The following is a 17,151-nucleotide window of genomic DNA, read 5'->3' on the forward strand; positions in this document are numbered from 1 at the left end:
GGGGGTGGAGGCAATGACAAGAAATGGTTAGTTGGAGAAGTAAATAAGTAAAGATGGAGCTTACAACTCTTGTGGCTATATCTACAATGGGAAACCAAAGTTGTTTATACCAGTCTCCCTTCCTCATGACAACACTGTGAGACAGCTAAGACTGAAGTGACTGGTACAGAGAGTCTAAATGGGATTTGGAGCTTTTTTTTGAACCCCAGTTTTTACTGTGTGAATCTCAAAGTGGCTTGCAATTGCCTTCCCACAACAGGCAATCCTGTGAGGTAGGTAAGGCTGAGAGAGCTCTGAGAGAACTGTGTCTTCCAAGGTGAAAGAAGGTGGGGAATTAAACCTGGTTCTTCACATTAGAGGGTGCCACTCTTAAGCGCTATACTAAAAGGACCACGTTCCCTCAAGGAGCCTGGCAATCAAATCCCTATCCCTAATGCACTATATTTGTCTCCTGCATTTTCCCTAATGAAGACCCAAAGCTGCCTACATCATGCTCCCCTTCATTGTATCTCAAGGATGTTCTAAGGATACACTGAAGGCGAGGGGAAACTACGCAAGTCACTGGAGGAAGGCAGGTCGGGACAGCAACTGAGTGGCAGAAATCCAACAGGTGAAGTCTCCCCCGAATAATCCGTTCCCATCCGCTGAACTCCTGTTTCTCCTGAGGCTATAAAAAGGGAGTGCTCCTCTTCTGCTTTTATTAGAGGCAGAAAACATGATCGCTTCGGAAATAAAGGAAGGCGTGGGTTGGTTTTCTTTAGTTTTTAATCGGTATTTTCCAACCATCCCGTTCCCTAAAGACCCGCGATAGGGAACCGGAAGACCTACGGGAACACTGAGGAGACTGTAGCCCCTTTGAGGGCGAGAGAAAGCCTCCGCCACCTTCTCGGGTTTTTTCCACACACGGACCTCCCCCGCGCCTTCTTTTCCTCGTGCGCGCGCGCACCCTCCTTCAGCCGTTGCTCCGGGGCACACGAGACCGAGCCCCGCCCCTCCCTCCCTCCCTCGCGAAACCGCCCCGCCATCCGCGCGTGCTGACGAGGAAGAGGGCGGAGGCGGAGGAGAAGCTCAGAGCCGCCGCCACTCGCCTCGCCCTCCCCTCCCGACGCTGCCAGGGCGGCTTCTTCGCCTGAACCCCCGCAGGCGGTCATCTCTTCCTCTGCGGGCCTCCGAGTCCTGCTGGTTGCCGCCGCTGCTGCTGCCGCCTCCTCCTCCTCGGCTTCGTCTCCCTCCCAGCAGCGTAGCAGCCCCTCCGCTCCGGCCGCCATGAACCCGAGCTGCGCCCGTTGCGGCAAGATCGTTTACCCGACCGAGAAGGTGAACTGCCTCGACAAGGTGGGTGCTGCGAGGAAGGCGACGGGCCGGGCGTGTGGCAAAGAAGACCGAGGGAAGCCGCGAGGCCGAGGAAGAACCGCTCGGGGGGGGGGGGGGGGGACAGGAAGGCTGCGAAGGGGCGGCGGCTGGGAGGGGGGTGGAATTGGGGGAGGGGAATGAGAAGGTAACTGGCCGGCGGCAACTTGGGGGTTGGGAAAGGGGGTAGTTTAGGACTGGGTCGGGGGTTAGATAAGGGAGGAGAAGCAGCTCGGGGGGTTGGGAATTGGGCTTGGATAAGGTGGGGATGGGGCAAACTGTGGGTTGGGAAAGGGGGTAGTTTAGGGTTGGATGGGGGTTAGATAAGGGAGGGAACGGATTAACGGGGTTCAGTAGGAGTTGGCTAATGGAAGGGAAAGGGGTCACGGGGGTAGCTTGGGCTAGGAGAAGGGGGCTACTTGGAGATTGGGGCAGGGATCCAGTGGGTTTGGAGGAGGGAGTTTGAAAGGGAAGCTTGAAGGTATTTTGGGGTAGAAGTAGGGGCAATCGGGCGGTTGGGGAAGGGTGAAACGTCAAAGTGGATTGGGGTTTGGATAACGAAGGGGGCAGCTGGGCGGGGAGGGAACTAGGGGCATTGTCCTGGGAAAATTGTCAGGGAGGAATGTAGGCCCCCGAATTGCCGGAAGGAAGGAGAGTCAGAATAAGGAAGTATGCGGAAGGTGCAATTGGGGGGGGGGGGCTTCCATGGCTAGTGAGAGGAGAGGGAAGGGGCACCCAAGGCAAGTTGGATTTTAAAAAGGGGGGCAAAGGCTTGAGGGAGGAGGAAGTAGGTAGGAGTTGTTGAGAATGGACTGGGGAAGGAAGGGTGGGGAAAATGGGCGAGGTGGCTGGGAGAAGGAAAGGGACAGGTCTGGGTGGGCTAATAGGTTACTGTATGAAAGCAGCAGGTGCAGCAGGATCTGCTGGAGGACCAAAGAGAAGTTGAATAAACAGTGCCTCTAGGATGCATGTGGCAAGGAAATAAATTTTGAGGTACACTAGGGGAATAGGGATATGGAGGTGGTTCCTTCATCTGCCTTGGTTTAGGTAGGTCAAAGGTGGTGATTTGTATCTGGTCTGTCTCAGTGAGAAACAGTTTGGTGGTTAACATCAGGAGAGGGATTATAGAAAGGAGGCAGACTAGGAAGGGTTTAATAAGACTGATGATTTGTGGTAACAGCTGGTCCCTTTGGGGATAAAGTGAATGGGTAGGCCACAGATGCTCGGTCCCACATATGTCATTGGATAGTGATAAGCTCTATGTGTGTGTAATTTCACTTAGGTTAGGCAGTTAAGATTCTAAATGGAATGAGAGTGAGGGGCTAGGAATTGGGAGTAAGGGGCTAGAATACCTGGGAATTAACACATTGTATCCCAACAGTGATAAATACTTGGGTTTAGGGGATAAAGACTTTGATAAAAATTTAGGCTTAGGGGATGGAAGCAGAAGATTATTTTGAGGTCCGTAAGTATGCAGTATCAACAGGTCAAATGACTGTAAGTGATTGTGTGTATATGAATCACATTTAGTACCCTTCCCTGTAAATGATGGTTACAAAAGCAGATCTTCCATATTATATCATTCTTACTTATTGGGAAGGTTTGTGAGTTAAACTCACCTAAATATGCACAGCAGGCCCTAAACCTGACTTTCTCCTGCCTCTTTTCTTTGTTATACTGCTGTTCAGTTGCTTGCTTAGATTTCCGACAGCATTTCTTCTCAAATGTCCAAGAAGAGAGTGGCATTAAAAAAGACTGCTGGAGAACAACACTCTCTCAGTTCCTTGAGTTTGTTGAAAAGGGGGGGGGAACACCATGGAACAACTGAATTGGCTTTGGGGATGTTCCAGAGTTGACTGCCATGGTAAAAAAAATGTATTTGAATTGACTTGATGGCTTGGAAAAAAAATCTGTGTCATTTTTTCCTTCAGTGTTCTAAAATTTGCTTTTCATGAACAATTAACAGAATTTTTCCAGTGTTTTCATGGTGCCAAATGCAATTGGGTATCTCAGCATGCAAAATGAAAAGGATAATTCTCAGGAAATAACTAGCTATCTGCTTCACATTAAGTTCTGGTCCCCTGCCTCCACCCTTCAAACTGATTGTTCTGCAGTGTTTCCAACTTTCAAAACATAGTATTGGTTTTATATATCTCTTGTAAGAATTGATTCCTCATTTTACAGTCACGGTAGCTTACAAATATTTTAAATTGCAACCTTTTCTCTGTGGTACTGCACAGCTTAAGTGAAATCAGTTGTGTGTGTTTTGTTAATATTCTCAGTGAAAATAATTTATGGTTAGTCTCTTGGTTGCAATACCTGCATTTGGGGGTTGTTTCCATCCAGGAAGATGTCTGTGTGACTTGTCCCTTAAATGAAAATGAAGATGTCTCTATACAAGATTCCAAAATAAAGAGGTTCTACACTTTGTCCTTCTGCCATATTCTGGGGTTAGCTGATAGACATGCTAGATGTAATCATAGTAAAAACAAGTTGTTTAAACCTCGGTACAAAGAGAGACTAATATCCTGGATATACCTACAGCTTTACTCCTTGTTTACAGTATTTGAGTTTGGCTGGGGAGGGGGGAAACACCTACTGTAGCCTTTTTCAAGCTTTTTACCACTGAGAAACCCTGAAAAATTCTTCAGTCTTTGAGAAACTCCAGAAGCGGCACGATCATGCAGAACATGGTTGGAAGGCATAGCTGTGTTCATGCCCACCCAGAAGCCTTCCCAGTGCTTCCAGGCCCATCATTGGCCATTTTGGGAGAGGTGGACAGGTCAACATGACCATATATGGTCATATCATCCAGTAAATGCTTAAAATTATTTATATATATATGTGTGTGTGTGTGTGTGTATAATTAATTTTACGTTTTTATATACATACAAAATTAATTCCAACCCATTCAGGAAACCCTGTCAGAACCCCCCAGAGTTTCAAAAAATTTTGGTTGAGAAACCCTGACCTAGGGGATCAGACTGTGGAGAGGTAAGCTACAGATGAGAGAGAGCTTAGCCTTGCTCAGCTACTTGTCCTTTTTTTGCTGTAAAAATGAATGCATCTGCTATCATTATCTAATGAGCTTTTTGTGGATAGACAACTACAAAGTATGGATGTAGTTCTTTATTCTGAAAGATGTTCTGTGTTAGAGGGCACTGACTTTAAAAGAAAAGCATGCACCAAAGTATTGACTAGTGCATGACCTTTTCTGTGATGATTTGCTTCTTAGGGCTGTATATTGTCTAGTAATTACATTTATGTCTTCCCGTCCAGTCCACTGACAGAAGGTTCTTATTCTTAGGTACTTGGTTAATGCAGCTGAGGATCTGTGGTTCTTCCAGTGTTATAAAGGTTGTTTAGCATTTTCCTTGAAGGTGGCAAAGAATACAAAACTATTGTCATGTTAGTGGCATCAAATGGGCCTCCCCATTTCCTCTGACAGGCGTATTGAAAATTGCTGGTTAAGGTGCTGTCCTCTGACAGTTGTCTTGAGAATTACTGTTGGCATGGAGATGTTGTGATTTTAAAATTTTGATTATATACAGTTTTGCTGTCATTTGTTTCCTGAGCACCACCCTGAGCTGCATGGGAGGGTAGTATATAAATTAAATGATTAATATTAATAAATAAAAACCTGTGCCTAGAAAGTGGAGGACACTCATTCCAGATTTGATTTATGGGCCTTCTGGTGTAAGTACTGGGAAAGAATTGAACAATGCCTTAACCTAGTTCCATTTAGAGCAAGTTATTCTGGTTTACATTCTTAGAGTTCAGCTTACATTTGGAAATACTTTCAAAGGAAATAGAGGAAGGAAGGGGTATATCTCAAGTTCAAAGCTATGACAAGTGAGCCCCCCCCCCACACACACACAATGCAGATAAATTCAACCTTTGGAATTGCACATGTTCTGAATTGTTTTGGGACTTAGCCTGGGCACCAGGGTTGAGTCATTGTCACTTCAGGCCATCTCTCCACTGGAATTTCCAACAAAACAAAAATTGTGCTGTGTGGACTCCATTGATCAGCTTGAATTGTGACTATATTCAGTTGTTTAGATCAGTGGTAGTCAACCTGTGGCCCTCCAGCTATGCCCATGAGCCCCTGCCAGCAAATGCTGGCAGGGGCTCATGGGAATTGTAGTCCATGGACATCTGGAGGACCACGGGTTGACTACCCCTAGTTTAGATTGCATAACAGACTGTTTTATGTATTGTTCTCTGTTATAATGTAAACCGCCCTGAGCCTCCGGGGAGGGCGGTATAGAAGTATGATAAATAAATAAATAAATAAGTTGAGAATTGCATTAAACTGACTATGGGTGGAGATGCTAATATTAGAATTCATTTCCATATATGGGGGCAACTGGCAAGGTATATATAAAAACCTCAGTTTAGTGTAATTTTCCTTAATATGCAAATCCTTACCCCATCATTAACTTTATAGATAACTAGTAATCAAGCCCGCTGCAGGGGAATGCAGCGGGCGCTAGGGCCTTACCGAAGTGGTCTTCGCGCTGGTTGGCGGCGGACTGGTCGTCGTCGGCGGTGGGTTGGTCGCCGGCGGCGGCGGGCTGGTCGTCGTCGTCGGGCTGGTCGGGGGCGGCAAGCTTCTTCTGTTGGCGGCGGGCTGACGCGGTGAGAGGCACGAAGCACCTCTCACCGCGTCAGCCCGCCAGACAGGGAACCCCCGGCAGCCGCGCTTCGCGCGACTGCCGGGGGCTCCCTCGGGCAGCGGCCTGATGCGGCGAGAGGCGCTTTGCGCCTCTCGCCGCGTCAGGCCAGGGGGAACTGCGAGCCGCGCTGCGCGCGGCTCGCAGTTCCTTGAGCTGGGAATCGGAGGGACCAATCGGCAGGCGCTTCGCGCCTGCCAGTTGGTCCCTCCGATTGTCTGTCGTGAGGAAGGGTCCAATCCGGACCCTTCCTCATCACGGACTAATCCCACCTCTACACCTCTTAACGAATTATTTAGTCGGTTTAAAGATGTATTTCATGTAACTCCTACTTCCTGGAATTGTACTTAGTATTGTGATTTTGATGGCTTAATTCCAACTGCAGTTGCTCAGTATTTTTTAATTTCTGCTACTTAAATTTTTTTTAAAGATTTCTGATACTAATCTTAGTATGTAGTATCTTACTATGGGCTAAGCTTGCTTTAAAAGCAGCCTGGGAGCTGGAGGCAGGCCTCCCCACCAGCTCTGGTTGTGGGGATCTGAGAGCTGGCAGCAGGGCCCCCCCATCCCAACAGCTCTTGGCACATGGTGCAAAGAGGTAGCAGCAGGCCAACCCCCCCCCCAGCAGGTGTGAAGGTGGCTGCTGGTGTGCCCAGTGTGGTGGTGAAGCCAGCAAGAAAAGCAGTTGACAGCATCAGAGTCCGCCGGGGCTCCCCATGTGGAGGCGGGGTGGCCAAATTGAACGGTGGACCACATGGCAGGGGGTGCTGGCGCTCCTGGCATGTCATTGGTAAGGCTGGCCAGAACGGCAGGCAGTTATGTCGGAGGCCATCAGTGCTCCCTGTCCTGCTTGGAGGCAAGTAGGCTGGTGAGAATGGCAAGACCCCACAACAGTGGTGAGGTGGCCTGTGGCAGAGGGGAGCAGGGAAAGAACATAGGTTTGGCCCTTCATTGGGAAGGGCTGTTTCATTGAGAGCCAATCAGAGACCCCCAGGCACTTCATGACAGTGTGCCAGCTTGTCTGACTGGTAAGGAGGGCCCTTGGAAAGGAGGGGCCCTCCCCCCGGTCAGTCAGTGGGTTTGGCATGTCATTGGAAGTACCCATCACAGTTTATTACATGATGCTGATGGTGACCAGAAAGGCTTCCAGTATACGAAACATGGAGTCCATCCTAATTTTCACACAGATAAGCAGTGGAGGCATATGTTTATGGTTTCTCCTAACTTTAACTGATCTCAAACACTTTTTAAAAAAATAGACAAATTAGTTAGCAAATGTACTTTTTAAAAAAATTAGATTTTTATTTTCCAACAAGGTAGAAAAAAGTAGATAAATATAATAGACATTAGTAAAGTGATAGTTTAGACCAGGGGTAGTCAAACTGCGGCCCTCCAGATGTCCATGGACTACAATTCCCAGGAGCCCCCTGCCAGCGAACGCTGGCAGGGGGCTCCTGGGAATTGTAGTCCATGGACATCTGGAGGGCCACAGTTTGACAACCCCTGGTTTAGACTCTAAATATACTGTAATAGTAAAAACCCCTCCTTTCCCAATACATTTTACTTTCTTCAATTGTTCAAATAAGGACCTCATTGTTCTTGAAAAACTTCTTCAGTTTTTCCATTAACACTTAATGTCAATTTAGCCATCTTGGCGAGATCCGCCAGTTTGCTCAGCCAATCTTCTATTGAAGGCAGCTCTTGCTGCCGTCCTTGCGTAGAAGAATAAGCTTCTTGTTTGTGTTGGGACTCACTGCGGTGATAGGCTTAATAGCAAATGTACATTAACATCCTGAACACTGTACATACAGTAGACCAGTGGTTCCCAGCCTTGGAAGTTTTAGAGCAGGTGTGTGGCTTTTCCTCTCCTGCTTAATGGACTCGACCACAAACTAGGGAACCAGCTGCTTCCATTGCTTCGCTTCCTGAGTATGAGTTCACTCATTTCTGTGCTTGGAAGGTACTGGAACATGCACACCTACACCTACCTTAAACTGTGTCCTGTCACTCTCCCGCATCCTCCTTGAGCCTGCCTGTTAATGTGGGTGGAGGAGCCCCTAAAATAATTTTTCAGGCTTCAAGGAGCCGTGGAAGTGATGTTGCTAGTTGGACATGCCTCACAGCCAAGCCCCACAGAAGTTACATATCACTGACAACATCACTTCCAGGGCTCCTTGAAGCCTAAAAGATTATTTAAGGGGATCCTCCATGGTCAGAAGTTTGAAAAAGATTGCTGTAGGCTAAGGTGCGTGTGTGCGTATGTGACTGCTGTAGGCTAAGGTTTGTGTGTGTATGTATATATATATATATGTATATATATATGTATATATAAGTGTGTGTATATATATACAGTATTTGCTGGCGTATAAGATTACTTTTCCCCTGTGAAAAACATGCCTCCAAGTGGGGGGATCGTCCTATATACCGGGTGCACTTCAGTTGGGAAAGATATAGCTGCCCATAGTACTGTAATGTAATGTAACAAACTCTATATTTTGAGTGGAATTGTTGGGGGGTCGTCTTATACGCCCAGTCGTCTTATACGCCGGCAAATACGGTGTATCTATATATACGTCTGTCTGTCTGTCTATCCGTCTATCCATCCATCCCTCTGTCTCTAAAACAGAGGTGGACCGGCTCCCAGTGAATCCAGCGAGGGATGGTCTGGCACAATCACCGCCAGTCTGTCCTTGACTGCCACTGGGAGAGGAGGTTGGCGGTGCTGGCTGGGGGGGGGGAAGAAGGCAGTTCCCTTCCCCGACAAGGCCCACCGAGGCTTGGAGAGGCCACAGCAGGCCTCTTCGGGGCAGGGGGGAGACTCCATTCCTCCCTCCCAGCCACCAGCCCTCCCCCACGCCCTGAAAAGCCCTGCTTGCATCCTCTCCAAGCCTTGACAGCCCTTTTTGGGGCCGGGGGGAATCCTGGCAGAAACTCCATGAGTCCCCACCCCAGCAAGGCCCACTGAGGCTTGGACAGGCTGCGAAAGGCCTTTTCAGTCAAGTCCTGGGTTTTGGGGAGGACTTACGGTACCTTTATTTTTGAATGCTGCGGGCTTCAAAAAGAAAAGAAAAATATAGCACAGATTTTAAATGAAATATGATGGTAGAGCATAAGATTAGTTATATCACAGTTAAATAAAAACAAGTTTTTCCTGCTGAAAACGAGTAGGGACTGCTGAACTGAAGAATGTAGAATGTGCAAAAGGAGTTGGCCCACAGGTGAAGTGCAAATCTGTTGCTCTAGGCAGTAAAGTGAGGAAGACTCCCTTTGCTCCAGTAGTGAGTCATTACCTCCTTCTAACATATTGGGTTGTGATGTTTAAATATTGGGTGTGGTGCTTTTCATTCACAAAAGATTCTCCTTAGTTTCTTCAAGTGGCTGTTGCTTAAACATGAGTGGTTTAAAAGTACTAAACCCAATTACGTATTTTGACATTAAGGGTAAGTTTGGTTTTACTTCATGTTAATGTTAATTTGCAAATCTGTAACCTTTGTATTTGATAATGGACTGTTTAGAAAAAAACCTTAAATCCAAATTGATGTGCTCATATGGCAGGGTAAACTCTAATTTAAATGACATTCATAGTTTAATCCTCATGGATATAGAGAAGTTGTAGTAGAGTCGCTTCTTTGGCTGTGGGATTTCTGGCTTTGTATTGATAAATTGACCTATTTATTTTTTATTACATTTGTATACCACCCTCCCCTAAGGCTCAGGGCAGTTCACATAAGAAAGTAATAGGAGGTTTGGGCTGGGTTGCCACCAATATGCAGATCACCCAGCTCTTCCTCCTGATGGATGACCGCCCCAATTCCCCCCCAGAAATCTTAACCAGATGCCTGAAAGAAGTGACAAAATGGCTCAAGCAGAGTCGTCTGAAGCTCAGCCCTTCAAAGACGGAGGTCCTGTGGCTGGGTAAGAAGTGACCAAGCGAAGAAGCGCGCCTACCCAACCTGGACTGAGTGTGTCTAACAGTAGCCCACTCTGCCAGAAACCTGGGAGTGATCTTCGACGCCTCCCTTTCCATGGAGGTACAGGTCACAAGTAGCGCGGCAGGCTTTCTACCACCTGCGCAAAGCCAAGCTTCTAGCACCCTACTTGGCACAAAAACACAGTGATCCGTGCAGACTGGACTTCTGCAACTCATTCTACGCAGGCCTACCCTTATCCTTGATCTGGAAACTACAATTGGTGCAGGACGCAGCGGCCAGGGTTCTCACCAATATACTGGCCTATACTTCAACAACTCAACTGGCTCCCGATTGAATTCCGGATCAGGCTTAAGGTTTTGGTTCTAATTGTCAAGGCCATACACTTTCTGGGCCCAGTGTGCCTAAGAGGTTGTCTCTCTGTCTATACCCCCAAAAGAGCATTATGCTCTGCCACTGCCAACTGGCTAGTGATCCCTGGCCCTAAAGAAGCACATCGGACCTCAACGAGGGCCAGAGGTTTTTCTGGCCTGGCCCCCACCTGGTGGAACGAGATCCCTGAAGAGAGCAGGGCCCTGTCCAAACTCCCAAAATTCTGGAGGGCCTGCAAAAAGGAGCTCCTCCACCAGGCATCTCCCTGAGACTGACAACAGATCCCCACTCAGACATCCTCTCCATGGCCTGAATCAGTCTGTCCTCTTTAAGGGCCTTAGCTAAGTTCCATTCCTACTATACCACATGCCCACTTGACCCTTGCCCATCCTGGCTCTTAAAAACAGCTGGCATAAGGATAAAGGGTCCCCTCCGGGAGATAATCAACCTATCTCTCACAACGGGAGAATTCCCAAAGTGATTAAAAGAGGCCCACAGCTGAAAAAAAACATCTCTAGATCCATGAGAGCCTAATAATTATCAACCCGTCTCACATTTAGCGTTTCTGGGGAAGATAATAGAAAGGGCAGTTGCAAATCAACTGATGGAATACCTGGAAGAAGCTTTGGTTCTAGACCCATCCTGGTCAGGTTTCCTGCCTGGCCATGGGGTAGAGACAGTGCCAGTTGCCCTGATGGACGACCTCCGTCGCCAGTTGGGCCGAGGCAGGTCGGCACTGCTGATATTACTAGACCTCTCAGCAGCATTCGACACAGTCAATCATGAGCTTCTAGCTGGCCGCCTCATCGATGCCGGAATACGAGGGACAGCCCTTCAATGGTTAATCTTTCTCCGGGATCGTGGACAGAGGGTTGCAATAGGAGAGAGAACATCAGACCGCCGACAACTTACTTGTGGAGTCCCACAGGGAGCTGTCCTCTCTCCTATCCTATTCAACATCTTCATTTTCAACTCTCTTGCACAACTGGTACGGAAGTTTGGGTTGGGTTGCCATCAATATTCAGATGACACCCAGCTCCTCCTCCTGATGGATAGCCGCCCTAACTCTCCCCCAGAAGCATTAGCCAGCTGCCTAGAAGCAGTGACGAGATGGCTCAAGTAGAGTCGTCTGAAGCTCAATCCTTCAAAGATGGAGGCTGGGTAGAAAGGGCCTGTGTGAGGAAGTGCGTCTACCTGCCCTGGATGGTGTGCAGCTCTCTACGGCTCACTCCACCAGGAACCTAGCCGTGATTCTGGACACTTCCCTCACAATGGAAGCCCAAATCACAAAGGTAGCGCGGCTGGCATTCTACCACCTTGGCATTCTACTAAGCCAAGCTACTAGCGCCTTACCTGGCCCTGGAACACCTAGCCACAGTGATCCATGCGACGGTCACCTCTAGACTGGACTTTTGTAACTCGCTCTATGCCTGCCCTTAGTCTTGACCCGGAAACTACAGCTGGTTCAAAATGCAGCAGCCAGGATCCCCACTGCAACACGGTGGAGATCCCATATCCGGCCCATCCTCCATCAACTGCAATGGTTGCCAGTTGAATTCTGGATCAGACAAAAGGTTATGGTAATTACCTTCAAGGCCATATGCGGTCAGGGCCCAGTGTACCTGAGGGATCGCCTTCCTGCCTACGCCCCCAAAAGAGCCCTGCGTTCCACCGCTACCAACCAGCTAAGGGTCCTTGGCCCTAAAGAAGTTTGCCTGGTCTCGACCAGGGGCAGAGCATTCTCTGTTCTGGCCCCCACCTGGTGGAACGAGCTCCCGGAGGAGATCAGGGCCCTGACAGAGCTTTAAATAGTTCTACAGGGCCTGCAAGGCGGAGCTCTTCTGCCAGGTTGAGACCAGACATAACCAACAGCGACCAAAGGGCCCCTGCTTCCCCCTGCCCCCCCTCAGAACACCCACCTATGGACCTGTTTGTATTGTTTCACTGTTGCATTGTTTATTGTTTATACTATTATACTGTTATATGCTTACAATTATCAGTTATTATTATTTTACGGTTATTCAAATGTTTTATAGACTGTTCCATGTATTGTTCTTATGTTATTACTAGAAATATAGCCCATTGCAGATTGAAATGCAATGGGCGCTAGCAGTGAGAGTGGGTATGGGGGGGGACTACCTGCAGTCTTTCGACGGGTCTTGCGGCGGCGGCGAGCGGGTGGCGAGTGGGCGGCGAGCGGCTACATGTGTCCCTGGAGTCCTGGGGTTGCGGAGGCGGAGTCCTACACTTGATCTTAGGCAAAAGGCCGAGAAGCGGCGGCGGAGTCCCAGCGGGCCCTAGCACTTAATTCCCCCCCCCCCATGGAGCAGCCTACCTAAAGCGTAGGAGGGAGGAAGAGCGGAGAGCCATTCGGAGGCATTCTCTCTCCCTCTCTGAGTTCCGTCCTTCCGGCTGCCCTGGCCGCTCGTCGAGGGCTCCTCAGGCTCTTTTCCCCGCCCTGCGGAGTGGGCGCACAGGCCGCGCGGCAGGCCCTGCAGCCTTGCTGAGCGAGGCGAGCTTGGCTGGCTGGCTGATGGGCGGGAGAAGGAGGCTTTGGCCCAGTGGCAGCAGCAGAGGTCAGCGCAGCAGCAAGAGGCGGCGGAGGCATAGCTGCTGGGTGCGGGGGCGTCAGGGGCTGCACGGACGTTTCCGGCGGCGCCGCTGATGGGGCCGCAAGCTTTGCTACCGCCGCCGGCGCAGCAGAAGCCTCTGGACTGTTGGGCTGACGGCCCCACCGGCTTCGGGGTGGTCAGCGATTCGGCGGCGGGCTGCGGGGCTCCGTGTTGTTGTTGGAGGAGGCGGCGGCGGGAGGCAAGTGCAGCCAGCGGCTCGGCAGCGGGCTGCGGGGCTCCATGTTGTTCTTGGAGGAGGCGGCGGTAGGCGCTTTGCGCCTCCCGTCGCGTCAGGCCACGTCAGGCAGGTAGCCCCCAGCAGCCGCGCTCCGCGCGACTGCCGGTGGCTCCCTCAGGCGGCAGCCTGACGCGGCAAGAGGCTCTTCGCGCCTCTCGCTGCGTCAGGCTGGGAGCAACTGCGAGCCGCACTGCGCGCGGCTCACAGTTCCTGGGGCTGGGAATTAGAGGGACCAATCAGCAGGCGCTTTGCGCCTGCCGATTCGTTCCTCCGATTGTCTGTTATGAGGAAGGGTCCAATCTGGACCCTTCCTCATCCCGGACACATCCCGCCCCAGAACTCCTTACGGTTTTATTAAGTCCGTCTTGCCCGCGGTGCCACGGGCGGTTTACAGATGAGCCCCTGGGGAGAGCGGTATATAAATAAATATTGTTTAAGAATATCACTTAAATTGTGTTAAATAACAACAATTATTATTGTTGTTGTATTTGTTTATGTTATATATTAATTTGTTCCACGTATCCCCCATATTTTATGTAAACCGCCCTGAGCCAATCAAATAAATAATAGAACAATACATTAAACTGACAGATTATGATATATAAAGACTAGAAACCAAGCCCGCTGTAATCTGAAGACAGCGGGTGCTAGCAGGGCTGGGGAGTTTTGCGGTGCAGCAGGGCCAGAGCAGGGACTCGAGGCCGGGTGGTGGGCAGCCTGTGAGGCAGTGGCAAGTCGTCCTCCCCCCCCCCCCCGGTCCGTGGCCTACCTGTCTTGGCTGCGGGTGGGCTGGAGGGCAGGAGGCAGCTGCTGGGCTCAGTGCGACTCGTCTGAAGCGGCCCCCCGAGCTTCGGCCAGCGGGTGGGCGGGGTGGGTGTCGCCACTGCTCCAGGATAGGCTGCCGGCGGCCAGCGGAGTGTTTTGCCAGGGCGGCTGGCGGTAGCGGCGATACGGCTGCGTCTTGCTGTGGCAGGTGGCGCCACAGGCCGCTCCTGGCTGCGCGTGGCGAGCGGTCCCGCAGTGAGGTGCGGCAGCAGCGCTGGGGCCGCCTGGTCTCGCAGGCAGGTGGCGACCTGCCCTGTCGATGGCGAGGTAGGGAATGGCAGCTGCCAGGCGGCTACGAGCGCAGTCGAAGGGGGGCGGATCGGGAGACACTTTGCGCCTCCCGATTCGTCAGTCCGGCGGCTCGCAATTGGTCCCTTGCCGCCGGACTAACAATCGGAGGGCCCAATCGGCAGGCGCAAAGCGCCTGCCAATTGCACCCTCCTATTGTCAGTCCGGGGGAAGGGTCCTATCGGCACCCTTCTTCATCACGGACAGGGCCCGCCCTTGGTGCCCTTAACGCATTATTTAATCCGCTCCGCTAGGAGCGGTTAAAGATAATATTATTATAGTATTCAAAGATAACAAGCTGCCTGAAACTCAGCCCCTCCAGGATGGAGGTCCTTTGGCTGGGCAGAAAGGAGGCAGGACAAGAAGCCTGTCTACCCACTCTGGTTAGGGTGCAGCTTAACATCATGCTCTCGGCCAGAAATTTGGGTGTGATTCTGGATACCTCCTTTTCGATGGAGGCCCAGGTCATGGGGGTAGCCAGCATGGCATTCTACCATCTTCGCCAAGCGAGGCTACTAGCGCCCTAACTGCCCTTTTGTGTCTGGCTACAATGATCCACGCAACAGTCACCTCCAGGTTAGATTTCTGTAACTTGCTGTATGCGGGGCTACTCTTGCCTTGGACCTGGAAATTACAGCTAGTACAAAATGCAGCTGCTAGGCTCCTCGCTGGTACATCTTGGAGGGCCTATATTCAGCCTGTTCAGTTGTGGCTCTGATCAGGTTAAAGGTTTTGGTATTAACCTTTAAGGCCATCTGTGCCTTGGGCCCTGCCTATCTGAGGGACTACTTATCTGCTTATGCCCCCCGCAGGTCCTGGCCCCGACCTGGTGGAATGAGCCCCTGGAAGAGCTGAGGGCCCTGACAGCTATCTCAGTTCCGTAGGGCCTGCAAAACACAGCTCTTCCACCAAGTCTTTGGTTGAGGCCAGGTTTCAGGGACAACTAGGGCCCCTCCTCCTGTACAACTCTGTAATCTTACACCTGTGATGGTTGACTGGAGAAGGATTGTGGATTATGCCACCGTTTTATGGGTTTTTATGGTATTGGGGGTTTATGACTGATTTAATGGCGTTTTAATTTGTTTTTTGTGTAACCTGCTATGAGTCTACGGAGAGTGGCGGGATATAAGTAAAATTAATTAATTAATAGTAATAACAATAAACCAAGAATAACATTCTAACAGAACAATCTAACGGGCCCGTGTTTGGCCAGATCTCTTGCATGGGTGCAAGGGAAGTAGTATTGGGCGCTCTGTAGATGTTGTTTGGTCTTGGTCAGCCTCAACCAAATGCCTGGTAGAGGAGCTCCCTTTTGCAGGCCCTGCAGAACTGTTTTAGTTCTGTCAGGCCCCTGATCTCCTCTGGGAGCTCATTCCACCAGGTGGGTGCCAGGACAGAAAAGGCTCTGGCCCTGGTTGAGATCAGGTGAACTTCCTTCGGGCCAGGGATCACTATCCGGTTGGAGGTGGTGTAGTGCAGAGCTCTTTGAGTGGTATAGGCAGAGAGATGGTCCTTCAGGTACACTGGGCCCAGACCTAAGACCTTAAACCTGATCTGGAATTCAACTGGTAGCCAGCTCAGCTGTTGGGCTGGATGAGGGACCTCCATGGTGCTACTATGGGGACTCTGGCCACCACATTGTGCACCAGTTGCAGTTTCAGGATCAAAGTTAAGGGTAGGCCTCCGTACAGTGAGTTGTAGAAGTCTAGCCTGGAGATGACAGTTGTGTGGATCACTGTGGCTAAGTGATCTGGGGCCAAGTAGGGCCCTAGTAGTTTGCGTTGGCGAAGGTGTTAGAAGGCTAGCCATGCTACTGGACCTCCATGGAGAGGGAATCATTCAGGATCATGCCCAGGTTCTTGCCAAAGTGAGCCACTGATAGTTGTACTATGTCCAGGTAGGACAGACACGCTTCCTTGTTTGGGCTGCGCCTGCCCAGCCACAGGACCGCCAATTTTGAATGATTGTGCTTCTGATGGCTCTGCATGAGCTACCTCATCACTGCTTCCAGTCAGCTGGCTAATGCTTCTGGGGGAGAATCAGAGTGGTGACCTATCAGAAGGACATGCTGGATGTCGACCGCATATTGATGACAATGCAGCCTGAACTTCCTTGCCAGTTGGGCAGGAAGGCACATGAAGATGTTAAATAGGATTGAAGAGAGAAATGCTCTTTACGGGACTCCGCATGTGAGTTGGTGATGGCTTGAAGATCTCTCTCCTAGTGTGTTGAACGCTGCTGAAAGGTCTAATAATAATATAAGCAGCACTAACATGCCTCGGCCCAACTGGCGATGGAAGTCATCCGTCAGGGCGACTAGCACTGTTTCTACCCCATGACCAGGCAGGAAACCTGACTGGGATTGGTATAGGACTGAAGCTTCTTCCAGTAATTCTGGTATTTGGTCTTTAATAGCCCTTTCAACAATTTTTCCCAGGAACACTAGGTACTGAATTGTCTGTAGTTGTTGGGCTTTTGTGGATCCAGAGATGTTTTTTCTAGCAGTGGGCAAACCATTGCATCTTTTAGAGTCTCCAGGGGCCATTCTGCACGACTTTAATATAGCACTAGTCTTACATTTTGTAGCAGTTGCAACAAAGTCAATCCCCCTGCCTCTCTCCTCCGTACTTCCGGCAAAGCGATCGCCATTTATTTTCCTCGGAGCGGGGAAAGCAACGAACCAGTAAGGCTTCTCCAGCTACAGTCCCTCCACAGAAGTGCTTTAAAGCTCCCCTAAGTCCCCAAGCACAACACAGCCCGCTGTTCGCCAGTTCCCTTTAATTTCGGCCAAAAATCGCACCCGTGCAGGGGGGGGGGTTTCCACTTGGGAGCGTGATAACGATGAATCGCCAGCTCACACG

General features: G+C 50.2%; 1 protein-coding gene across 1 annotated transcript in view; it reads left to right on the forward strand.

The window, feature by feature from the left end:
* Positions 1-990: 990 nt before the first annotated feature.
* The window catches only part of LASP1 (LIM and SH3 protein 1), a 104,510-nt gene continuing 88,349 nt past the window's right edge, over positions 991-17,151 (forward strand). The window contains exon 1 of the mRNA XM_077315935.1: positions 991-1,335. Within this exon, the coding sequence (XP_077172050.1) occupies positions 1,267-1,335 (69 nt within the window). The 5' untranslated portion in view covers positions 991-1,266. The remainder of the gene's footprint in view (positions 1,336-17,151) is intronic.

Source organism: Paroedura picta, chromosome 16 (genome assembly GCF_049243985.1).
Source record: "Paroedura picta isolate Pp20150507F chromosome 16, Ppicta_v3.0, whole genome shotgun sequence".
Classification (NCBI taxonomy): domain Eukaryota; kingdom Metazoa; phylum Chordata; class Lepidosauria; order Squamata; family Gekkonidae; genus Paroedura; species Paroedura picta.